This window comes from Myotis yumanensis, unplaced genomic scaffold (genome assembly GCF_028538775.1).
Source record: "Myotis yumanensis isolate MYYU_CA2020_CCGP unplaced genomic scaffold, mMyoYum1.0.hap1 SCAF_10, whole genome shotgun sequence".
Classification (NCBI taxonomy): Eukaryota; Metazoa; Chordata; class Mammalia; order Chiroptera; family Vespertilionidae; genus Myotis; species Myotis yumanensis.
Genome location: NW_027223761.1, coordinates 20,637,507 through 20,664,505, shown reverse-complemented (window position 1 = coordinate 20,664,505; position 26,999 = coordinate 20,637,507). Strand labels below are relative to the sequence as shown.

General features: G+C 37.6%; 1 protein-coding gene and 1 pseudogene across 1 annotated transcript; both read right to left on the bottom strand.

Annotated features, from left to right (window-relative positions):
- Positions 1-335: 335 nt before the first annotated feature.
- LOC139019174 (U2 spliceosomal RNA) lies at positions 336-480 on the bottom strand (annotated as a pseudogene).
- A 1,479-nt stretch (positions 481-1,959) lies between these two features.
- MS4A13 (membrane spanning 4-domains A13) lies at positions 1,960-26,552 on the bottom strand. The gene is made up of 6 exons (XM_070426611.1): positions 26,499-26,552; positions 23,993-24,133; positions 20,648-20,704; positions 18,811-18,930; positions 10,879-10,974; positions 1,960-2,016 (listed from the first exon to the last, which is right to left on the bottom strand). The coding sequence occupies exons 1-6, from the start codon at positions 26,550-26,552 to the stop codon at positions 1,960-1,962; spliced, it is 525 nt and encodes a 174-aa protein (XP_070282712.1).
- Between the last annotated feature and the right edge of the window lie 447 nt (positions 26,553-26,999).

The window sequence follows — 26,999 nt, the reverse complement described above, 5'->3', positions numbered from 1 at the left end:
GATCACACTGCTTAGTCTTAATTTGTTACTTGTTTCCTCTCCTAAAATAAACTCTTTGTGGTGAGGTACCTTATTAAGGTTTGATATTCTATAGTTCAATATAGTTTAATATATCCATTGACGCACAGTAGACAATCAATGTGTAGAATTGATAGACATGAGCTGAGAACTGGAATTCTAAGAAGCATGAAAACTGAATTTATTATACAAAGATAACAACTGATGAAGCTTCTTGAGAGGCAAGGCAGAAAACAAACAAATAAAAAACATCAGCATATTTAAAAGAGAGCTATATGTTCTCATTGGCATGATTAACATTGATGAGCAAGGCTTACTGAGGTTCTATTCCATATCAGATGAGAAGGTGACTCTGAATTCACAACTTACACTTGGGAAATTTCATTTTGAAAAAGTAGCCTGTTTGCTTTGAAAAGCAATTGAATACTACACTTGATCTTAGCCAAAAGGCCGAGAAGCGATGAAAAGCAATTGAATAGATGATTCAAGCAATGATAAGATATAAACAAGGGTAATGAAAGGGAAGAAAGACAGCAGAGACCTTCAGGACAGAAAAAAACTTTAATGAGGAGAGAAGTCAAAGAAGAACAATGAAGGAACTATGAATAGGATGCCTTTTGATTCATACTTTGTTCAGATAGAAGTTAGTTCAGGTAGAAGAACTTAGGCTGAAATGTACTCTTTACTTGTAGGGGCATAAATTATTTTAAAATTTCCTGAGAATTATACAACATCGTGCTCTGGAGACAAGCAGATTTTTTATGGTGTTTTACAAAAGTTCCATTAGGGGGAGCTGACAACGCTTCACAGAACATAAATTTCATAGGTACTTACATAGGTCCTAGAAAATAAATTCTTCCTTGTCATTAAATCAGATAAATAAGAAAAAGCTGTTTTCTTGGGGTATATTCCTAGAAGTGGGATTACTGGGTCAAATGGAAGTTCCACTTTTAATTTTTTGAGAAAACACCATTCTGTTTTCCAGAGTGGCTGTACCAATCTGCATTCCGCATCCTCTCCAGCACTTGTCATTTGTTGATTTGGTGATGCTAGCCATTCTGACAGGTTTGCAACAGCGTGGATAGAACTGGAGAGCATTACACCAAGCGAAATAAGCCAGTCAGAGAAAGATAAATATCACATGATCTCACTCATTTGTGGAATATAATGAACCACATAAACTGATGAACAAAAATAGAACCAGAGTTATAGAAGCATTGATCAGACTGTCCAACCTATGAGGGAAGGCAGGGGGTGAGGGGGTAACAGATAAACCAAAGGACTTGTATGCATGTTTATGAGCATAACCAATGGACACAAACCTGGGGGAGGGGGCTGTTTGAGGGCATGTGCTTGGGGTGGGGGCGGCCAGGGAGAGGTCAATGGAAAAAAAAAAGGAGACTATTGCCAAACCGGTTTGGCTCAGTGGATAGAGCGTTGGCCTGTGGACTGAAGGGTCCCAGGTTCGATCCGGGTCAAGGGCATGTACCTTGGCTGCAGGCACATCCTCAGTGGGGGGTGTGCAGGAGGCAGCTAGTCAATGTTTCTCTCTCATTGATGTTTCTAGTTCTCTGTTCCTCTCCCTTCCTCTCTGTGGAAAATCAGTAAAATATATATATTTTTAAAAGGAGACTATGTAATACTTTAAACAATAAATAATTAATCTAAATTAAAAAAATATATATCAGTTGACCTAAAAATGTTGGCAATAAAAGAAGTAATTAAACAAAAATAAATAAATAAGAAAAAGCTTTCCACTTGAGCCTACAAAAATATGTGCAGAGAAATGTTTTGAATACTGTGAAGAAAAAAATCCACTTTTGTATTATATTTTATTTTGCACAAAATCAGTGGGCTTTGTAGCAACTTTATTATACAGAGATATCATTAGGATCCACATTAGGTCTGGGGATCAGGAAAATTCTCACATTTCCAAGGCTTCTAAAAAGTGCTCTCAGCTTCCACTGTCATAGTTGCACGACTATTGCTCTCCTCACCCTTAAAAAAAAAAATTAGCCTCTTAATAAATCATGTTTCTTAAAATAATACATGCAATAAATACTTAGTTTTAAAAAATACAAGCAATCTTGATGTTTATAAAATAAAACTAGAGGGCCAGTTCACAAAATTCGTGCACTGGTGGGGGGTATCCCTCAGCCCAGCCTACACCCTCTCCAATCTGGGATCCCTCTCACAATACGGGATTGCTGTCTCCCAACTGCTCACCTGCCTACCAGCCTGATCACCCCCTAACCACTCCCCTGCCAGCCTGATCGACACCTAACTGCTCCCCTGCTGGCCCAATTGCCCACAACTGCCCTCCCCTGCAGGCCCAGTAACCCTCAACTGCCCTCCCTTGCAGGCCTGGTTGCTCCCAACTGCATTCCCCTGCTGATCTGGTCACCCCTAACTGCCCTCTTTTGCAGGCCCAGTAACCCTTAACTGCCCTCCCTTGCAGGCCTGGTCGCCCCCAACTACCCTCCCCTGCAGGCCCGGTTGCCCCTAACTGCCCTCCCCTGCAGGCCCGGTCATCACTAACTGCCCTCCTCTACAGGCCTGGTCATCCACAACTGCCCTCCCCTGCTGGCCATCTTGTGGTGGCCATCTTGTGACCACATGGGGGCAGCCATCTTGTGCAAGGGCATGATGGTCAATTTGCATATTACCTCTTTATTATATAGGATGTTAAAGTTGCCCTCTTTCTGTCTGATCTCTACCACAATCCACTCTCTTAATTCCTGTTGAGCTACTCATAACTTTTAGTTTACTTCCAGACTTTTATAATAAAAACTGGTCTTCCGAAAAATGAACAGTTGCCAGAATCTCAAAGGTCACCTTGTCTAAAACTTCCCAATTGGTACCTAATCTTTCTCTCCAAACATAGCTGTCATTTTGACTTTAATTTTATTTTATTTTATTTCTAGTTTTAAAAATTAGCTTGCATCCATTCCTAAAAATTATCATTTAGTTCTGCCTGGCTTCATATTTCATATGAATGGAATCATAAAGTATGCATTCTTTTGAGTCTGCCTTCCTATACTCAACATTATATGAGATTCATCCATGCTATTAAATGTAGGTATAGTTCGTTTTAACTAATATGTAGAATTTCATTAGAGTAATATACCTCAATATATTCACCATGCATCCAGTTGCATTTTTTCACCCTAGGGCTATTATGAACAATGCTGATATATATATATATATATATATATATATATATATATATATATTTCCTGGAAGAATATCTTGGTAATTGGGCACAGATTCTGTTGGGTGTATATGAAGGACTGAAATTACTGATAGGGTGTGCACATCTTAATTTTTGGTAAATAATACCCAAAAGTTTTTCAAAGTTGTTGCAATAATTTATAATCCAACTGGGAGAGTGTAAGAGATTTCTTTTATCCAGTCATTACCATCACTTATATTTTGAAATGTAGTCATTCTCTTAGGTATTTATTTTATTTTTTAAAATATATTTTTATTGATTCCAGAGAAGAAGGGAGATAGGAAGATAGAAACATCAATGATGACAGAGAATCATTGATTGGCTGCCTCCTGCATGCCCCCTACTGGGGTTTGAGCCTGCAACCTGGGAATGTGCCCTTAGCTAGACTCGAACCTGGGACTCTTCAGTCTGCAGGCTGCCACTCTATCCACTGAGCCAAACCAGGTAGGGCTTTCTTAGGTATTTAATATTTCATTGTAATTTCATTTTAATATTATTGAAATGATTAAATTTATGTTTAATAACTTCTATTTGTTTTCTATATGTCTCGTATTTTGTTCTTCTTTTATCTCTTTTTTAAAATTAAATACTTTTTGTGTATCATCTTAATTTCTTTGTTAATTTTTACTATAATTTTTTTGTTTTCTTAGTCATTGGTCTAGGAATTACAATATGCACCTTAATTTCTCATAATTTGCTTCAAATGAATGCTAGTTTAATTCCAGTAAAATACAGAAACTTTGTTGTTATGTAGCTCTATTCCTTCCCCCTTCCTTTGTGCTATTATTGTAATATATTATGCCTACATATGTTATACACACAAAATATTGTAGTTTCTGCTTTTATAGTCTTATCTCTTTGAAAATTTCATAGGAAAAAAATCCATAGAATAGGGGCTGGCAAACTATGGCATCTGGACCAAATTTGGGCCACCACCTGTTTGGTAGAGTTTTATTGGAACAAATATATCCATTCATTTATGTATTGCATATGGCTGTTTTCATGCTACAAGGTAGAGTTGGGTAGATGTGGTAGATGAATTAAAGTGATAATAACATGATTTTAAAATTAGGAGATTATCTGGGTAGGCCCAGTGCAATTTATGCAATTGTCATTTAAATCAGTTAAAGAGAGAAAGCACAAAATATATAATTACACTACATAATTACCTTTATGATGCACTTTATTTCTTTATGCATATTTGTGTTTCATCTGATATCACTTCCTTTCAGTTTAAAGAACTTTTTTTAGTGTTTCTTGTAAAGATCTTCTGCTAGCCACACAGTCTTTGTCTTTTTTCATCCTTGTATATCTTTATTTCACCTTCATTTTTTAAGGGTAGTTTTTTCCTCCAACACTTTTATATGCTATCCCACTATCTTTAGGCCTCCATTTTTCCTGATGAAAAATTAGCTGTGAATCTTATTGTGGTTACATGAAGAGTCATTTTTCTCTTGCTTTCAAAAATCTCTCCCTCAGATATCTTTCATTGGTTTGGCTCTGATTTGTCTAGGAGTGAATCTCTTTGTGTTTAATCTAATTCAGTGGTTCTCAACCTTCCTAATGCCGTGACCCTTTAATACAGTTCCTCATGTTGTGGTGACCCCCAACCATAAAAGTATTTTCGTTGCTACTTCATAACTGTAATTTTGCTACTGATATGAATAATAATGTAAATATCAGATATGCAGGATGGTCTTAGGCGACCCCTGTGAAAGGGTCGTTTGACCCCCCAAGGGGTCGCGACACACAGGTTGAGAACCGCTGATCTAATTGGAGAGTATTGAGTTTCTTATATGTACAGAACAATATTTTTCATTAAATTTCGGAAATTTTTGGCCATTATTACTTCAAGTTTTTTTCTGTTTGTCCAATTTCTGGGATTCTCATTATGCATATGTAGCTGCACTAGATGGTATCCCAAAGATCTCTGAAGTTTTGTTTATTTTTCTTGTTCTTTTTTCTCCCCTGTTTTTCACACTGGAAGATTTATATTGCTCTATCATGTTTTTTGATATTTGTCTTCTTGTCAGCTCAAATCTATTCTTCAACCCCTCTAATAATTTTTCATTTCAGCCACTCTATTTTTAAACTCCAAGATTTCCATTTGGTCTTTTAAAATAATTTCTATGCCTTTTATTTATATCCTTATTTTTTTAAATTAAGCAGCTTTATTGAGGCATAACTTATATACAAATAACTGCACATTTTAGTGTGTACAATTTGATAAATTCAGATATATGCAAACACTGCGATACCATTGCCACAATCAAGGTAATAAACATTGATATTCTTATTTGATGAGTCATTATCATCTGTTAATTCTTTAAATATACATATTTTTAGTTCTTTTAAGTCTTTCTTTGTGAAGTTAAACATTTATCTTCCCATCACACCAAAAGACTGCTTTTTTTTTTCACCCTTTCCTGTTTATAGCATCTCATATTTTGCTGTTGGTGTTGTTAAAAAAAATGGATATTTTAGATAATATATTGCAGCAACTTTGGGTTCTGATTGCCTCATCTTCCCTCAGGAGTGGCTGTTACCTCTATCTTTTGTGATTTGTCTATACTAATTTGCAGAGTCTGTGTCCCTTGCAGTGGTAACAGCTGACTTACTCCTTTGTCAATGAAAAGTGAAGCTTAAGGAATACTTACATATATTCAAAGGTTAGGCCATTTGTAAATCTGTTTTTATTGTGTTTGAAATATCTCTTATTCAGCCAGGTGTGATTGGCTTGCTAGGACCTTTTCCAGTGTCTTTAATGCATATATAACCAAGTGCACATCTATAACCTTCCATACCACATGGATAAGTGGGATATCATCAAGGACCACTTTGACTCTCTTGTTCTCAGAATCTCCCTTTAAGTTTCTGGCTGGTTGCCAATTTCTTGACACAAGTATTGTGATCTCAGTTTGGCTAGGTGTTATATTGGCTTTTCCAGATTGTTTGCCACTGAGATCACTATCCTATATAATAAAGTGGTAAAATGCAAATTGACCCTTACACCATGACGCCGTCACAAGATGGCAGTGTGCACAGCGGGGGCGGGGTTGGCGGCTACTCCATGTGGCTTCAGCCGGGGTTCCTGCGGCCCCACAGGGGCGCAGGGGTCCCGGCATCCACTTTACGTGGCTACTGCCAGGGTTTCCATGGAGTGGGACTCCAGGACTCAGGGCAGTCCCATGGCACAGGGGGGTGGGAGGGAGGAGAGGAGGGGTCCCAGGTCTTGCACGATTTCACGCGAAGGGTCACTAGTTATTATAATAACACCTCTAGTCATAGAATTTTCTGTGCTCTGCTAAAAATAAAATCAGCCCTCTCTAGGAGTGAGGCTACTTGTCCTCATGGTCTGACTCATCCAGGTAAACTCCTGAAAAATGGAACCTGGAGTGGGGGTGGGAGGTTGGGAAAATTGGAGCAGCACCAAGCTAAAATGTCACAGACACCCACTATTCTTATTGAGGTTTAGTAATTTTCTTAAACACTTCTCAGTATGTTGTAGTCTTTGGTAAATGTCCCAAATTAGAAGATCTTTTATTGATAATTCTCTCCAGTTTTATTTATTTTTAAGGACATTTGCCATATCCTCACTCAGGAATTCTGGAAGCCCCATTGTTCTCTATTTTTGAAAAACTCTTCCTCCATGTAGTCTCATAGTTACTTCTGCACTGCATTTAGTCCCTGCTTAGCGTGCCTTTTCCTTTATTTACTTTATCTTGGTAATCACTGCATCCTTAGTGACTATTATAATGTCTAGTATATAGTAGGTCCTCCATAAATATTTGTGGGGAAAAATGAATGAATGGTAGATATCTAGCCTTTTTAGGCTGTGAGAAAATAATCATTCTCATAAACTTTTATGGTACCATAAATCATTACAGCAACTTGGAATGTTACTAAACTTGCAATTACAGTTGATACTTGAACAACACAGGTTTGAACTGCAAATACTCTTCAATAAATATATTGGAAAAATTTTTGGAGATTTGTGACAACTTGAAAAACTCACAGATGAACTGCGTAGAGTAGAAATATTGAAAAAAATTAAGAAAAAGTTAGGTATGTCTTGAATGCATAAGATATATGTAGATACTAGTCTATTTTATCACTTGCTAACATAAAATATACACAGGTCTATTATAATCAATTGTATAATAATTTATACAAACAAACACACTGTACACAACACCTTCACAGTTGAGAGAAATGTAAACAAACATAAAGAAGCCATATTAAATCCTAACTACCTAGCATTACCTGTAGTACATACTGTACTACTGTAATAATTTTGTAGCCATCTCCTGGTGTCATTTTGATGAGCCCAAGTGTTGTATCTGCTTAAGCATCATGGGACATTAACCATCTCCATGTGAATTTGTCCCTCCAGTAAATTGAGTATTGTAGTAAAAAGTGATCTCTTGTAGTTCTCATGTGTTTTTCATCATGTTTGGTATGACACTGGAAACTGCATAGCACCATGGGCTCCATCCAGAGTGTTACTAATGATGCTGGAAGTGTTCCCAAGAAGCAGAGAAAAGCCATGATATTCTAAGACAAAGCTGAATTACTTGATAGCAACTGTAGAATAAGGTCTGTAGCTGTGGCTGTCCACCATTTCAAGATAAACAAATCCAGTATAAGGATCATTATAAAAAAAACTAAAGGAAATTCATGAAGCTGCTGCCACTGCAGCTATGCCAGCAGGCATGAAAACCTTGCACTTTTTGTGAAATACATTTTATCTCTTTTATGTAAGTGCAGGATTGCTCTAAGAAATGCATACCAGTAGACTAGTGTGATTCAAGAAAAAGTGAAGTCATTACATGACAACTTAAAGCCAAAGGAAGGTGAAGGATCTAAAGCTGAAGAATTAATGCCAACGAAGGAGGGTTTGATACTTTTAGAAAGAGGTTTGGCTAAAAATTGTCAAGATAACAGGAGAAGCAGCTTCTGCTGACCTAGAGGAAGATGAATTCCCAGAAGCCATTAGGAAAATCATTGGAACAGTATGGAGGGACCTGGAGATTATTATGCTAAGTGAAATAAGCCAGACAGAGAAAGACAAATAGTATATGATCTAACTTATATGTGGAATCTAATGAACAAAATAAACTGACGACCAACAAACCAGAGGCATGGATTCATGGAAAAGTCTGAAAGCTGTCAGAGGGGAGGGGAAAAGATAGGGGGGAGACTAGATGAAAGAATGTGAACAGATTAGCCAAAGAACATATATGCATAGCTCATGGACACAGATAACAGTGTGGTGATGGTCAGAGGGAGGGAGGGCAGAGGCTGGGTGTAGGTGGTAAGGGGGAAAATATAAAGGACATCTATATTAGTGTCAACAAAGAATCTTTTAAAAAGAAAATCATTGTAGGGACTGGGTAAAGGTAGGCAAAAAGGGGAAATGGGAACATCTGTAAAAATGTCAACAATTTAAAAAAAAGTTAAAAAAAAGAGAGAGAACTTAAAAAAAGAAAGAAAAAATAAGAATTGAGGGGAAAAGATACCTGCCTGAAAGATTTAATGCTGACAAAAGTTTCCTATTCTTGGGGGGAAAGGCTACAGAAGATATCATTAGTAAGGAAGAAAAGTAAGCTCGGAGATTTAAGGCAGGAAGAGATAGGCTAACTCTACTGTTCTATGCAAATGTAGTTGGATTTATGATTAGGACCGCCCTTATCTATAAAGCTGTTCATCCTGAGCCTTGATAGGCAAAGGTAAGCACCAGCTGCCAGTCTTTTGGTTGTACAACATGAAGGCTTGGACAATGACAACCCTTGTCCTGGATTGGTTCCATCTATGCTTTTCCCTACGGTCAGGAAATACCTAACCACCAAATGACTGCCCTTTTAAAGTCCTTTTGATATTGGACAGTGCTTCTGGCCACCCAGAACCCAAGTTCAACATCGAAAGTGCTGAAGTGATCTACTCTCCCCAAAACATGACGTGTCTGATTCAGCCTCTAGATCAGGGAGTCAATAAGGACCTTTAAGGATCATCACTACACAACGTAACATGGAACTTGAGGGAAAGGATTGTCAATGCTGTGGGAGAGATCCTTGATAGAGCACCATGAAAGTCTAGAATAATTATAACATTGTCATTAAGAATTACATTACCATACAGTTTGCCTCTTTCTCTCTAATTGGATAAACTGCATATCAGCCTATCTTCTCAGGAAAATGGTTTTGTTTTTTTTTAATGTGGGAATGTTTCCTATATTGTATTATGAATATGACTATAATACTGTATTCCATAGAGATGTGAATGATTTATGCATTAGTGTATAGACTAAGCTACTATGAGGCAATCATATCAATTATACTAGGCTAACATAAAGTAATCATATTGCTGTATTTCATTATCAATGTATGAATCATTAAACCTATATGTAAATATGAATTTCTTTTTCACATTATCTTTTAATTTTTGATGTATAGTGTCAATAATATGCATAGCCTATAAGACAATGTTGATTCAGGTGCTTATTGACAGACAATTTATCTTATAAAGAGATGGCATAAACTTACAGGATCAATAAATACAGCACTATAAAAGTATTTTCTCTTCCTTATGATTTCTTTAATAACATTTTCTTTTCTCTAGCTTACTTTATTGTAAGAATACAGAATGTAAAATATATTTAATATGCAAAATATGTATCAATTGATTGTTTATGTTATTGGTAAGGCTTCTGGTCAACAGTAGACTATTGTTAGTTAAGTTTTTGGGTAGTCAGAAGTTACACACAGGTTTCCAACTGCATGGTGGTAATGGGGGTCAGTGCCTCTAACCCCTGTGTTGTTCAATGGTCACCTGTACACCTCTAGAAATCAACTACCTACAGAAATACTAGTCTTATATGCAAATATATATGTACCAGGCTGTTCACTACATCATGGTTTTATAATTCAAAAAATTAGAAAATAGCTAAATATGCAGCAATAAAGGAATGTTAAAATAAATTCTAAGGGAAAGTATGACACCATTAAAAGGCATTACTTAAATATGTTTTATAATGAAAAGATTTTTATGACAGTTGAGTAAAATGCATGTGACCAAACAATATCAGTATGATCACATAGTTAGTAACAAAAAAAACTGTGTGTGTGTTTGTGTCTGTATTTTTGTGTGTAGATCTGCATGTGTGAGTATGACAATTACATTAAGAAGACAGTAACATTTTTTAATACTTACTCAAGGATATGCTTATTGATTTGAGAGAGAGAGAGAGAGAAGGAGGGAGAGAGAGAGAGACTGATTGGTTGCCTTCCATATGTGCCTAACTGGAGACTGAGCCCACAACCTAGGTATATGCACTGATTGAGAATCGAAACCATATCTTTTGGTGTATAGGAGTACAATCCAACCAACTGAGCCATACTGGCCAGAGCAAGAGGACAGTACCTTTTTTTTTTTTTACTTTTTAATTTACAGTTTTATTATTCCTTTTATAATTTTATAAAAATAAAATAAAGAAAAATTTAAAAGGAAATATTATATATCCCATTTTTATTCATTTCAAACATATTGTATCAATGCACTTCTTCTCCTCATAGGATGTGCTTATTAAAATCAACATCTCTTGATATGCCAGAGAGTAGATAAACACTTACCAAATCAATACAGCCAAAGATCGAGTATGTAAATGCAATAACTAATTCCAAGAGGTAGGAGAACAGTAAAACACGTGAAACTTCCCTCCCAAGTTTCTGAAACCAGAATAGGGAGAAACCTTGCATTATTATCTAATCTAATCAAAGAGAAACATGCAAATTGACCACAACTTCACTATGCCCCAAGACACGCCCACCAGCCAATCAGAGCGACTATATACAAATTAACCCAATCAAGACGGCGGCCAGCAGCCACGGAGTTAGAGCAAGCAGGAGGCTTGGTTGCCCCAGTGATGGAGGAAGCCAAGCTTCCTGCCTGCCCTGGCCAGCTGTGGCCTCCACTCAAGGCAACAAAGTTTTAATTATAGAAGCTAAATAAATCCCAAATACCTGCTTCAAGCCATCCTCCACTGGGAGCTTGGGTGGCTAGGGGCTGTGGCCGGCCTGCAAACAGCCATCAGTCCCTCACCTAGACTGGCCAGGCACCCCAGAAGGACCCCCCACCCTGAATGGGGTGTGGCCAGCTTGAAAATGGCCCTCAGTCCCTCACCCAGGCTGGCCAGGTACCCCAGTGGGGACCCCTACCCTGAAGGGGCTGTGGCCAGCCTGCAAACAGCCATCAGCCACTCATCCAGGCTGGCCAGGCACCCCAGCAGGACCCCCCCACCCTGAAGGGGGTGTGGTCAGCCTGAAAATGGCCCTCAGCCCCTCACCCTGGCTGGCCAGGCACCCAAGTGGGACCTCCACCCTTAACTGAGATACCCTTCAGGGCAAATCAGCTGGCCCACACCCATGCACCAGGCCTCTATCCTATATAATAAAAGGGTAATATACAAATTGATCCTAACAGCAGAACGACTAGGAATGACTGGTCACTATGACACACACTGACCACCAGGGGGCAGACACTCAATGCAGAAGCTACCCCCTGGTGGTCAGTGTGCTCCCACAGGGGGAGCTCTGCTCAGCCACAAGCCAGGCTGACGGCTGCCAGTATAGCGGTGGTGGTGGGAGCCTCTCCCGCCTCCTCAGCAACGCTAAGGATGTCTGACTGCAGCTAGGCCTGCTCCCAGCTGGCAAGTGGACATCCCCTGAGGGCTCCCGGGTTGCCAGAGGGATGTCTGACTGCCAGCTTAGGCCCAATCCCCCAGGGAGCAGGCCTAAGCCAGCAGGTGGACATCCCCTGAGGAGTCCCAGACTGTGAGAGGGCACAGGCTGGGCTGAGGGACCCCCGCCCAAGTGCACAAATTTTGTGCACCAGGCCTCTAGTTTTTAATAAGAGCAACTGTGTTCAAGGAAGGAGCTCCTAATATGAGAGGAAAATAAGAAGAATAAATAAGCCTCTCTCACCATTTGACTTCCCTAGGCACTTCTACTCTATTACCTTCTACTCCACTCTTCCTAACTTTAGCTTTCATTTGCCCAATTCCTTGCCTACAGCTTTCAATTTTGATCTTTATTGCTCACTATTCTTATCGCACTTCTTCCAACTCTTCATTTTAATTATTCTCTGCACTATAGAGTCCCTGGAAGCCCACTATCCAAACACTTCCTAAATCCAATGATAAGGTGGCTACAAAGAGATTTTATCAAGCAGTCCTCAGGTATTAAAACAGCTATTATTAACAGCAAACTTACTTAAATTTACATGTGTGGTAATAAAAATCACAACAAAATTGTTGTCATATATGCAAGGATGAGTAAATTAAGAGTTCAAAGAACACTATTTCATTGGAAAGTATAAGGGGAGTATGGTTGCTGGGATAAATAAAGCAGACCCCTTCTATTTCTATCGGACAGATCATTTCAACTACCTATCAGGATGAATGATATCGGTACTAATCCTGAAAATAATTGTACTTTTTGTACTGGCTATAAGAAGATAAAAATGATATTTAGACCTAGAAAGAATAACATTAGAATTCTTTCCTTCAATTTCTTCTCTTATTTTTTGTTGGGTTTATTTAATAACTTTTATATGAACTAAACTATGAAGTAGTAGAATTAGATGGCAAGAATGAAGTGAAAAAATATTCCTATTTTCTCAAGGTTTATATTCAAGTAGAAAAGACAGAAAGATAATATAAGTGAACCTATGATAAAGTTAACTATGTCAAAATGAATAAAGACTCACTCAATAATTATAGGGGACAGGAGGTACACCCTAAGCCATGTACATCTGCGAGGGTTTCATAAAGAGGCAGGACCTTTGAAATAAGAGGACTGAGAAAAGTGAAGTTGAGAAACAACAATCTAGGTTGCTTTAATTTACTTGTTTCTTTGTAACCTTCCTTGTTCCAGAAAGAATTTAATAACATAAATTAAAACTGTGACTAAATAATTAAGAAGTGAAGACAAAATAGAACCAACAATAAAGCTAAAATACATATCACATGACCTATTGTTTGATAATGAGAGCAAAAAACTGAATGTAAGAATGAATATAGAGGAAACCAAGATGGTGGCATAGGAAAACACCTGGAATTGCTGCCTTGCACAACCACTTCAAAAATACAACTAAAAGACAAAATGGACATCATCCAGAACCACAGGAAGGCTGGCTGAGTGGAAATTCTACAACTAGAAGGAAAGAGAAAAGCACACTGAGACTCAGAGGAGGTGTGGAAGTAAAGTGCAGAGGTATGGAGGCGCGCGCAGAAAGGGCTGGCAACTGAGGACACAGTTGTCTTTTTCAATCGGGAGGGAGACACAAACTCCCACTCTGAACTACAGTTCTGGGCCAGTCTCTGGGGACCCAGACTCATACTGGGAGAAACTGGACTGTCTGGCATCAGGCGGAACTCAAGGGCGGCTTTCTCTCAGAGGTGCTTGCAGAGATTACTGCGGGACACTGAGACCCGGCGCCTCTTAGGGTAGGACTGAGGGTCAGCCATAGCTATTTGCTGCACCCTGTTGATTCCCTGAGACCCCGCCCCACCCAAGCTGTGCACAGAGGCTTTTGCATATGAATGACCTGGCCCTTTGCAATCTAAAATTACCTAACAAACTGCAGCTGGGTGAGAGAGACCCAGAACATCCAAAAGAAGGCCCAAAGCCCCACAGCAGCTTGCATTGCTTCACAGCTGGGCCTCATCTGGCACCTCCAAATCCCAAACAAAGAAGAGGAATCTGCAGATTTCTCCATAGCTCTGCTGGGTAGCCTCAGGCAGAGGCTAAATTAGCACCTCCTTAGAGATCCAAGAGCCAGTGTACCCAGTGGTCAGAGTGGGACCATCCAGATTACAACTCCTCAGATCCATAAGGGACACACTCAGGGGCAGACTCAGTGAGCACCAAAGCCCCACTAAAGCAAGTCTTGCCCCAGAAGGGTGTCTCCAGCACAGAAGTTCTCCCACTGTAGACACAGCTGATTCTCACAGCCAATTGGCCTAGAGGTCAATTCCTCCCAGTGATACCAACTATAATCAAGGCTTAACTATAACAAGACTGTGCACACAGCCCACAAAGGGGTGCACCAAGGGTGTCTACCTCAGGTAATTGGGAAGGCTGAGCTACTGGGCCCTATAGGACACCTAACACAGAAAGCCACCCTATCACAGGGAAGCAGCCAAAATGCAGAGACGAAAAAACAGGTCACAAATGACAGAAATGGAGGAAAGCAAACTACTGGATATAGAGTTCAAACCCATGGTTATAAGGTTTTTCAAGAATTTTCTAGAAACTGCCAATAAACTTAGTGAGACCCTCAACAAATCTAGTGAGACCCTCGAGGATATGAAAAAGGACCAAATAGAAATTAAGCATACACTGACTGAAATAAAGAATATTATACAGAGATCCAACAGCAGACTAGAGGATCCCAAGAATCAAGTCAAAGATTTGAAATACGAAGAAGTAAAAAACACCCAACTGGAAAAGCAAAAAGAAAAAAGAATCCAAAAATATGAAGATAGTGTAAGGAGCCTCTGGGACAACTTCAAGTGAACCAACATCCAAACTATAGGGGTGCCAGAAGAAGAGAGAGAGAGCAAGATATTGAAAACCTATTTGAAGAAATAATGACAGAAAACTTCCCCTACCTGGTGAAAGAAATAGACTTACAAGTCCAGAAAGCACAGAGAACCCCAAACAAAAAGAATCCAAAGAGGACCATACCAAGCCACATCATAATTAAAATTCCAAGAGCAAAAGACAAAGAGAAAATCTTAAAAGCAGCAAGAGAAAAACAGTTACTTACAAGAGAGTACCCATACGATTGTCAGCTGATTTCTCAACAGAAACTATGCAGGCCAGAAGGGAGTGGCAAGAAATATTCAAAGTGATGAATAACAAGAACCTACAACCAAGATTACTTTACCCAGCAAAGCTATCATTCAGAATTAAAGATCATATAAAGAGCTTCACAGATAAGAAAAAGCTAAAGGAGTTCATCACCACCAAACCAGTATTATATGAAATGCTGAAAGGTATCCTTTAAGAAGAGGAAGAAGAAGAAAAGAGTAAAGATAAAAATTATGAACAACAAGTACATATCTATCAATAAGTGAATCTAAAAATCAAGTGAATAAAATAATCTGATGAACAGAATAAACTGGTGAATGTAATAGAATCAGGGGCATAGAAAGGGAATGGACTGACAATTCTCAGGGGGAAAGGGGTATGGGGGGTTGAGGAAGAGACTGGACAAAAATCATACACCTATGGATGAGAACAGTGGGGGGGAGGACAGAGAGTGCGGTGGGAACCAGGTGGAGAGGAGCTATGGGGGGGCGGGGGGAGGAATAGGAACAACTGTAATAATCTGAACAATGAAGATTTAATTTAAAGAAAAAGAATAAATATAACATGTTGAGAGATGATAAAATGAATTTAACTCAGATATAGTGTGCACTCATGTCTGACATTGCCAGCAAGTGAAAGAAAAGACTTAGAGGGGTTGAAATGGCAAGATAAAGATTTCTGATTTAATTTTGCTGGCAGAAACATAATTGTAACATTTGAGCTGGAAAGTACTTGTGACCCCTTATACAGCAAGATTGTAAAGAGTCATTGTGTTCATATTTCTTAATTTACTAGTATATGTTAGTGTTATTCTCAAACTCCCTCCCTGAAAGTGGCAAGATGTTGGCCACAAAAGTTCCAGCAGGAAAACAACACAGTGACTGAGTGCTCCACACATGCTTGAAGCTTCTGAATCATCCCTTTTTTGCTTCCGTCATTTTGGGTTGTATTCCTGTCACTTACAACCAATAGAGTCCTGATTAATAAAAATGTAAGTAAAAAATGATACTTGGTAATTGGGAAGACAGTGGCTAGAAAAAAAGGCAAAGGGTTACAGAAAAGTTTTGAGCCTATGTGATTGAAATACGGTACTTTTGCAGTACAGTATTTTTGAGGAGGTAAATGTTTTCCATTTTATATCTGTTAAGTTTGAGATGATGATGCTAGAAGCATATCCTAATAGAAAAATCAAGCTTTCTATGAGAACAACAGGACTGGAGTTTGGGAGACAAAGTAGTTAACTAATAGGTTGTGTTAGAATTTTCTTTCTCCATTTACACATAAACAAACTAAGGAACAAAAAAGTTAAGAAACTAGTCCAAGGGGTCATACACAGTGAGTACTGAGGATGGTGTTTAAATAAAGGTAGTCTGGTTCTGGATTATACTATTTACCATTTTTCTATATGAGTATATCTCAAGGCATGCACTTTGGGGGCTGGCTAAACCTACTGTGAACACTGATGACTTGATGAGTGTGTGGATTTAGCCAAAACACTTGCTTATGTTAGAAAGGTTGGCATATGGAAAATCTTGTAAAACTCTGGAAACTTTAGGTATATAATTCTATAATGCTGCTAAGAAAAGATGGCAGGTTAGAGATTTAAGTCTAACATACAAGTTCATTTTGTCTAACTAGTCACAGCAAATAAAGCTGAAACATGTGTTTGAGAGATTGTAAAACAGATCATTAATACTGAGCTCAGGTCAGATAAATACAGTTGCAATGGTTTGTAACAGTGTTTGCAAAAGGTAGGTCTTGGCAATTATGCCATGTGATCTTAAACGGATTATTACAAGCTTATGAAAAGGAGTGGTAAGCTAAAATACCTTGAAATAACTCTACATTTAATTCCCCTTTTCCTATCTTTAGTACCAAAATCAGAATTGAAGATTTCTAGATTTAATTTCCAGGGCAAGTAAAGAATTTTCTTACAATTTGTAGGAAAAAATCTGATGCATGCTTATTTAAATCACTCATTACACACAATCTATTTTAGGGTATTACTGCATCTTCTCTTGTGATTTCACTGTTGTCTAGGCTTCTGTTCTCCATGCTTGGAATCCTTCCACTGATGGTCCTATGGAGTGGGGGTGTCTGGGAGGAACAGAAAGTTTATTCCTCACCCACAATGACTCTTCTATTCATTAGAATTATATTTGGATTAAAACTTTCAAATTGTTGCCCTAGCCGGTTTGCCTCAGTAGATAGAGCACAGGCCTGAGAACCGAAGGGTCCCAGGTTCGATTCCAGTCAATGTTATGTACTTCGGTTACAGGCTCCTTCCTGGCCTGGGCCCTGGTTGGGGTTCATGCAGGAGGCAACCAATCAATGTGCTTCTCTCACATTAATATTTCTGTCTATTCCTCTCTCTTCCACTCTCTCAAAATCAATGGAAAAAAATGTCCTCGGGTGAGGATTAAAAATAAATAAATAAATTTTAAAAAACACCTTTCAAATTGTTATTTGTTGTGCTCTTTTGCTCAGTAATAAAGGGGAGCTCCGCTCCAATCTGTTATAACTTTAAATGGAAGATTTTTATAAATAGTGCAACACTAATAATCTGTGATTCTGAATTTAAAGCCAACACAATTAGAATAAAATCTATTGTGATATTGGTTAAGACATTCACATTTATTTAGTATTTAAGAACTTAAAGCAAAATTCATATGAAATACAAAAATAGGCTGTGCACAAAATGCTACATGTTAAACCAGAAATTACTAGGTGTCTACAATTCCAAATATATGCATCAATAGCAGTTGATTATGGGAATGGTTTTAAAGTCTAGGATTATACTTTCCTTTTTTTATTTTTTTTATTGTTTTATTGCTTAAAGTATTACAAAAAGTACTACATATGTCTCCTTTTTTTTCCCCCGCCCTTGACAATCCCCTGGCCTCCCCTATCCCCAGTGTCTTATGTCCATTGGTTATGCTTATATGCATGCATACAAGTCCTTCAGTTGATCTCTTACCCCCTCCCTCCTGCCCCCCAGCCCTCCCCGGCCTTCCTACTGCAGTTTGACAATCTGTTTGAGGCAGCTCTGCCTCTGTATCTATTATTGTTCATAAGTTTATAATGGTCTTTATTATCCATGAATGCGTGAGATCATGTGGTATTTTTCCTTCATTGACTGGCTAATATACTTTCCTTTTTTTAAGAGAATCATCAATGATCCCATGCCTAATGCAAATACACTTACCACTGAGTCCTTCAAATTATTTACTTGTTTTATTTTAATTGGGCATGCCAAGATCTCAAATATTCCAGTAGTATTTACAAAAAAAAAAAAATCATACTACAATTATTTTTGAGTTAGAACTTTCAGTCAAGAGCTTACAATTTGCCCTAGCCAGTTTGGCTTGGTGTATAGAGCGTCGGCCTGCAGACTGAAGGGTCCCAGGTTTGATTCCAGTCAAGGACACATGCTCGAGTTGCGGGCTCGATCCCCAGTGGAGGGCATGCAGGAGGTAGCCAATCAATGATTCTCTCTCATCATTGATGTTTCTATCTCTCCCTCTTCCTCCCTCTCTGAAATCAATAAAAATATATTTTAAAAAGAGCTTACAATTGAATCAGAGAATTTTTTGAGGACCAATAAAAACCTTATTTTTCTTCCTAGGGCTTCAAAACCTCTGAAAAGAATCATTTTGAAGTTAAGAAGCTCCTATGGAACTGGTGACTTACTGCTTGTCCATAATTCCTATATGACACAGAATGAAAACTAGACAACTCCACTATTGTTAAAATTACTGCAATAATTACAGTAATTATGCAGGTGATGTTCAAGATCAAAGCCAATGTAACCTGAAAAGAAGATATAGGGAAAATTTATTATAATCAGAACAAACACATTGGTTAGATAGTATGCTGGAAAAAATCATCTAGTTAAAACTTTGATCTAGTTTCTGAAGCTTTAGAAGTGTTGGTATGCTTGCCATTCGAGTAAAATATTTTTCTGGCTGACAAGAAACCCAGTTAATCTGGAGAAAACACTAAAATATGATCACACCAATAAGCATAAATCTTGCACTTAAGGCTAAACAATATTGCATTTTACAATCTTCTAAGTTAGTTGGAAGAAAGCCTTATAAGATGTGATTTGAAAACAGTTCCATTGCAAAAAAGAAAAACAAGTAAAAGATGGAAAAGAACTGCTTGTAGAAATAAGCCAAATAGGAATCAATGATTTTTAATTCTCTAGGAAAACTCCATAAATACTTTTGGATATCTGTACAATTATGTACAGTTTTTTATCTACACAATCAGAGATAAGATAAATTAATTTCTAAGGTATTGTTTAGCTATAAGATTTTCTCTTTCCACCTACACCATACATGGATCTTTATTCTAGACCAGCCATGGGCAAACTATGGCCCGCAGGCCAGATCCGGCCTGTCTGAAATGAATAAAACTAAAAAAAAAAAAAAAGACCGTACCCTTTTATGAACCATGTTTACTTTGAATTTATATTAGTTCACACAAACACTCCATCCATGCTTTTGTTCCGGCCCTCTGGTCCAGTTTAAGAACCCATTGTGGCCCTCCAGTCCAAAAGTTTGCCCACCCCTGTTCTAGAGACTAGTGGCCCATTGCACGAAGATTCGCGCAATAGGCCTTCCTTCCCCTGGCTGCCGGCACCAGTTTTCCTCCGGCACCCAGGACCCAGGCCTTTGGTCCGGCCAAAGCAGCAAGGCTTGGCTTCTCTGCCCCAGCCCCTCCTTTTTATTTTTTTAGCTCCTCCAGTGGAGGCCAGGGCTGGCTGGAAGCCTGGGTCACCCCCCAGCCACTCCTTGAGTGGAGCCCAGGCCCCCAGCCCCTCCTTGAGAAGAGCCCAGGGTGGGCTGGAAGCTTGGGTTGCCCCCGGCGACCCAGGCCCCCAGCCACTCCTTGAGCAGAGTCCAGGGCCAGTGGGAAGCTTGGCTTCTTCCATCCCCGAGAGCAACCCACACCTCCTGCTCGCTCCAGCTCTGTGACTGCCGCCATCTTCAGTTGTCTTCAATCTTCACTCCGTGCCTTCTTATGCAAATTAACCGCCAGCTTTGTTGGGTTAATTTGCATAGTTGCTCTGATTGGCTGGTCAGTGTAGTGGAGTGGTGGAGTGACAAAAGTGATGGTTAATTTGCATGTTTCTCTTTTATTATATAGGATATCCTCTATTTTGTTACAAGATACAATCCTGTTCCTAAACTAGATTTTAAAAAAATTGACTTTTTTAGCAGTATTATGTCTATATATAAAGGCATTCGGTCCTATTACATTTTTCTAATAGTACAGTTTATACACTTGAAAAAAAGGTAGAATACAAACAAAAAAACCTCTATATTTAAATTTGGAAACCTGTAATAATGTTTCTAACTAATATAGCTTGTTTGTGTACATTAAAGTATGTGCTTTTGGATTGTCACTTAATTCCTTCATTTATTTTACAGGTAGGGTAGATTCCTTCATTGTTTAGATACTATCTTTTCTTAAAACCTTTGTGACAAGTGACATCTAGGATACCCTAAACATTTCAACTTACCAGGCTAGGAGATGGATGCTTTGCTACTTTTATTAAGACAGCTCCTGAAATGATAAACTGGATATAAAAACATATATTTATAAATATTCATTGATAATGCTCAGCAACTTAAAATGTATTTTTAACAAGTTCTCTTCTAAGTCAATGATGTTTATAATTCTAAGAGTAACAAAATATAAAAAGTTTTAGTTGAAGGAGTGAGGACATATATGAATTGAAAGGCAATAGTAATAGTATGGTCACTAATAACAGAAATATACAGGGGACAGTGGGTTGTGTCAAAAATGACTTAAGTGGTCCTGAATCAGGGACCAAACTTGTTTTTATCTCTGTATGCTTTCTAAACTCATTCAATTATTACTTTCAAGGCTATTCTTCCTCATGAAATGATGCCACTAATTAAAATTACTGTATACACATCCAGATATGAAAAAGTAGCCCATGAATCTATTCCAAAGTGTGTTTCTTCAAAATATAAATCTTAACTAAAACTATGGCAGTATTAAGGTAACAGCTGCTATTCATATTTTTGTCTTTTTCAAAAAGAGGTTCCTTTATTTCATTCCAGGCTACTTTGTCTATTTCCCAGAAGTATAAAGTGATGCCATGTTTTTTCAAGCTGGGCTACAAATTCCCTTGAAATAGACCTTTCATCTTATCTGAAGGTAAGAGCTAATTCAGAATATAAAGTGAAAATACGCTGTGAATTTTAAACTGGAATGCTCTCTAATTTAAACTACCAAACCATATGCTTTACAATTTGCCTTTAGAAGTTTATGACCTAAATAAGAAATGTTGCATTTGTTTAAATGGAATATAAATTTTAGATGATTTATTCTAGGAGCTAAGTATGCTATTTTTACATGAATGATTGAACACTGAGGGACATGTATCATTTATCTGGATTTTGTTTGGAAATTCACTGTTTTTCTCCTATTGTTTTCCAATGCAGTGCTTTGACACTTGTGAGCCAGTGTATAATGGCAGAGTATATTCTAGACCAGCAGTTCTCAACCTGTGGGTCGCGACCCCTTTGGCGGTTGAACGACCCTTTCACAGGGGTCGCCTAAGACCATCCTGCATATCAGATATTTACATTGCGATTCATAATAGTAGCAACATTACAGTTATGAAGTAGCAATGAAAATAATTTTATGGTTGGGTCACAACATGAGCAATTGTATTTAAAGGGCCAGAAGGTTGAGAACCACTGTCCTAGACGTAGAGGCTGCTGCTTCAATTATAGCCTTCTCAAGTAGTGGCCATCTTATCTCCAATAGCCCTTATACCATTGGTTGTAACCATGAGGTAAATGGTCTCCTTGCTCCTTATTGCTACTTCCAACCATTCTCTCTCCTTTAATTTTGAATCAAATATCATCAGATTCTATGACCAACTATCCCTCCTGGTTAAAGTCATGTGTTGACCCCTTGGTTACTCTTCTCTTTCTAGGTAATTTTAATTCTTGTATTTAAGTTTCTTTCTAACATATCTTAATCCTTTGTATTTTCAATATACACATATATAATCCTTTCTAATACCTGGGCTTAAATTTATGTCTTTCAATCCTTTAACTCCATCCTAACTCAGTCACTCACTCCTATATCCATTCTTTTGCCCTTGTTTCTGCCAATAAGTGTAACATGTTTCAAATCTCGATTTCATGTATCCTACTCTCACCATCAATTTCTATCTTTCTAGCTCATGCCCTGTAGAATTACAATTCTAACAATCCTTTGACTCCATCTAGATCTATAATCTGAGCCCCTCAACTCCCTGTTACATTTTCCCCTTCACTATCTTGAATTCCATGGTAAACCTCTACAAACACTATTTATATGCACTCTCAGCTCTTTGCACCTTTCTTGCTCAATCACAGTTGCATGCTTACATCACAATCCTGATTAAATTCAGTCCTTCTTAGTGCATGCCTGCACCTGTGGAGCCAATCATGGCCTAAGAAAGACAGACAACCATCTTGACCCATTTCACTATAAGCTTAAGTGAACCCTCACTAATGCATGAAAGTCAAACTACTTTTCCATAATACACATGCACTCTCTCACTTTTCCTAGTTGACTATTTCATGCCCTCTCTCCTCAAACAACCAATCCACTCTCTCATTCGCACTCTCAGCTCATGATCTTGTTTTCTAAATCATTGAGATATTTGAAGCCATTGGAAGAAAAGTTCTATAACCTTACAACCCATCTACCTACTTATCAAAATGCTTCTCTTATCTCTGTTCCTCTACCTTTTTCTCCTGTTACCTACATTGACACTATTTACATTAAACATGGGTAATCCTTTGCTGTAGGTGCTCTCGTATGCATTGTAGGATGTTCATCAGCATCTGTGGTCTCTGCCTACTAGATGCTTACCCCCAGCTGTGAAAACCAAAATTGTCTCCAGACATTACCAAATGTCTTCTGAGGGGCAAAATCACCTCTAGTTGAGAACCACTGCTAAAGATTAACTGTCCATGCTCTTAGCCATTTGTGTATGAAAATTCATTATCTCTTGCCTACACAAGTACATGATTCTAATGATCCCCCTTCCCACCATTTATCTCATAGAAATTTTCTCTTCTGGTTCAATTCCTCCAATAAAAGACATGGCACTTCCAACTTGCTGAAACTAGCAAACCCTCTCTTGACCCACATTTTTCCCAGCTACTACCGCATTTCCCTATACCACATTATACCAAAGTCCTTAAAGGACTTACCTGTGTTTTCTGTCAATAACTCCTCATCTCCCCTTATTTTTTAAACAAACTCTAGGCAGGTTTTTACCTCACTATTCTATTGAAACTACTTATCAGGTTTACTACTGGCCTCCATATTGTTAATTCCAAAGGTCAGCCAGCCCTTATCTTACTTTATCTTTTCCTATTTCTTTGATTACTTTGTTTCCAGGATGCCATACTCCAGAAGGCTATGTAGAAACCACAGGAGAGTACAGTTAATGACAAATTTAGAAAATGTGTGAGTATAGGCTCATTGTGTGGGGAAGCTAAGGTAATGACCCTAAATATAAAAATTAACCATCATAATGGATATTATGGTTAACATTCTTTCTCTTTCACATATCTAAGGACAATCAAACCTATGGTTGTCATTGTGTATTTACTCCTGTATCCATATCTCTCATAACAGCACTGGTAAATTAATAGTGTTCAAAAAAATATTTGCTGAAAAAAGAATTTTATTTTTAATGAATTACCAAACCTAGATTTTGTTACATAATTCTTCTGAAAATTTCATTTAGAAACTGCTCCCTATCTACTATTAGTGGCATGCACATTATTTTCTGAATGATTAAATTATATAAATGCATTTTACTCACAAAAATTCCCCATAAAGTACATCCTATTCTGTATGTTACAGGTTCATATGTCCCAAAGACTCCTCGAATCTGTCCCATATATAAAATTAATAGGAAATACCACATGAGAACATGAAAGATGCCAAGCAAAATCTGGATAGTCTGTGAAAAGAAAATACTATTAGTTCTGAAATCATGTAACTTATAACACAATTCCAATAACTGTTAATTATAAGAAACATACAACACTTTTACAAAAGATAAAAGTAAAATAGCAATTCTACACTTAACTATGTATTTAATGGATTGATTCACACAAAAAGAAGGCTCTAACTAGGAATTACTGAGGTTAACCAAATAGGAATCAGCCATACTTAGGAACAGATTGTTGTATAATAACTCTGGCCAATTCTCCCATAAGAAAGTTGACAATATGACTCTATTACTGGCTATTTACCCTATCTACCAAGTAATTGCGTGAGAGAAGAATACTGAGAGTACTTGAGAGAAAATGTGGTTCCTAACTTAGTTGGATGAAGATAGCCACATATTCAATATTTTCTTGTTCATTAATAATTTATTAAGTATGAATCACTTTGAATCTTATAAAAGTTTGATATGTCTTTTCCTTCAAGACATACTTGATATGGATCTTTTTCACTAGTATGCCAGGGTGAGGTACACAGAGATACAAAGAATATCCAAAGTAGATTTGCTCGTACAATGTCTTCCTATTGAATAGGGATGGGTTAGGTTAGGGGAGAACTGCTCCTCAACTTTAATTTGTAAGAATATAATTATAATCTTAGTAAATAAGTCCCAGTAAATTTATTTCTGAATTTATATGTAAACTAATATTTCATATTCTGAATCACATTTTTAATTATTCTTTAAATATTTCAGAGGTTATATTATTTTCATTTTATGTAAACTTTAATAGAAAGCTATTTAATGTTTAATTTTAATAGTTCCAGCTCTTTATAAAGCAGGTACTCTATGAAACACATAAATCCAACTGGCTGGTATAAAAAATACATTTTAGAGAAGTAGGGGGGTTTTTTTGTATAGAAAGGCCACTTTTGGGAGTAACAATCTCATTGCATTTTGTAGATTTAGAATTTAAGATTTCCTCTGTATCAAATATGGAAGAATGGCATTTTTTTTAGAAGTCCTTTGGATTTTATTGGGAGACACTCCTCTACTAGATCACAAAATTCTCAAGGGCCTGGACTTCAGCTGTCTCACTGCTGTTATCAGCCTCTAATATGGTGCCTAGTGCAGAGCAGGCACCCAGAAATCACCTCTTGTATAAGCACATCAGTATCAAGAACATAAATTTCATGTGACTTTCCAACTGTTAAAAGGAGTAACTAGGTTTTGAAAATGTAGAGATGGCATCAGGGATTGCATTGACTTGATTATGAACTGCAAATGAGTCGTTAAAAGCTTTACTGAAAATGTTCTAACACTGTTCCCTAGTTGCTCTTTCTACTTTATATGACTGGCAATTGTTCTATATAAAACTATGAAATGATATTATTATAAATGATATAATCTATTATTTTGAAACCACACCCCATTTAGCCAAAGCTTATGATTAACTCTACAAGAAAGCAAGGCTGCTAGAGTGTGGAAAAGGACAAGATGGGCTTTCTTGTTTTTAAAATGGTCTTGGCCCTGGCCAAATAGCTCAGTTGATTAGAGCATTATCCCGATATGCCAAGGTTGCAGGTTCAATGCCTGGTCAGGGCACATAAAAGAATAAACCAATGAATGCATATATATGTGGAACAACAAACAGATGTTTCTTCTCCATTCTCTTTTTAAAATCAACACATTTTTAAAATTTCTTCTTAACCTAAAAGCCAATGAATGGGTTCCAGGAAGACAGAGGCCTCCCACAGAAAACAAAAATGAGTGTGAAGGACCATGGTATGTACATGAGTCTGAGAAGATTCAGAGCTTTCTTCCTGTGTCTAAGGGGTCTATGACTCCAAAGAGGTTAAGAACCAGTCAGGTAGGAGACTTAGACAGTGAGTCTACAGTAGTCAAATTCAAAGGAAAAGTTCATGTCCCGTGGAAAGGCTTTTTCCCTTCAGATGTGAAAGAGCATGATCTTCATAATTCTTTAGTGTTTTTATTAAGGGAGATAGATAAACTCTCTGTTTATAGCTAAAGAGACAGATTAATAATCATCCTACTGCATTGATATTAAATCAGTAATTAAAAGGGATCAGCAATAGATCTCTCTCACAGTTAAAAAAACACACACACTCTTTTATTATTCCTGTTTTGTATTGTATCTATTACTCTGTGTATGTTCATTTAGTCAGTATATTTTAAATTAACAAATACTTTTTTATGAAGGGGCATGGGATCATTTAAAATTTGTAGAACACAGCATCAAACAAACAATTTTCAGCCTTTTGACTTAATCAAATCTGACCCTTTCCAGATCCAAAAGTATTCCCTTTTAAATTGAGATAGTACATGATTTCAAATTTAGTCAAAGTGAAGTTGTACTTACCCCTAACACAAGTGTATCTGTTGTAGAGATTTTTGAACATGCACATGGAGCCATATTAACAGCATTTCTTCTAGATGACCGTGTCTCTAATCTTTGGTGATATCTTTATTTGCACACTTCTACAAAATAATACAAAACGCACATACATACTTTACTCAAAAGGAAATACTTCAGTTTAATTCTTTCCTTATTGTTTCGCAACTACCACTCCCTAAACTCAGAAGCAACAGCTTTTCTTTCCATGCCTTCATTTTTAGCAGCATCCACTTACATCCACCTGTTCTGAATAAGTCTCCATAACTGGAAAGCCTCTCTGTGACTAAAAGATATTGGTATATTTCAGATATTTTCTGTGAGTAGTAAACAGTGTCTCTGATGATAAAGTAGAAAGAACAATTAGGGAACAGTGTTAGAACATTTTCAGTAAAGCTTTAACAACTCATTTGCAGTTCATAATCAAGTCAATGCAATTCCCAATGCCATCTCTGCATTTTCAAAACC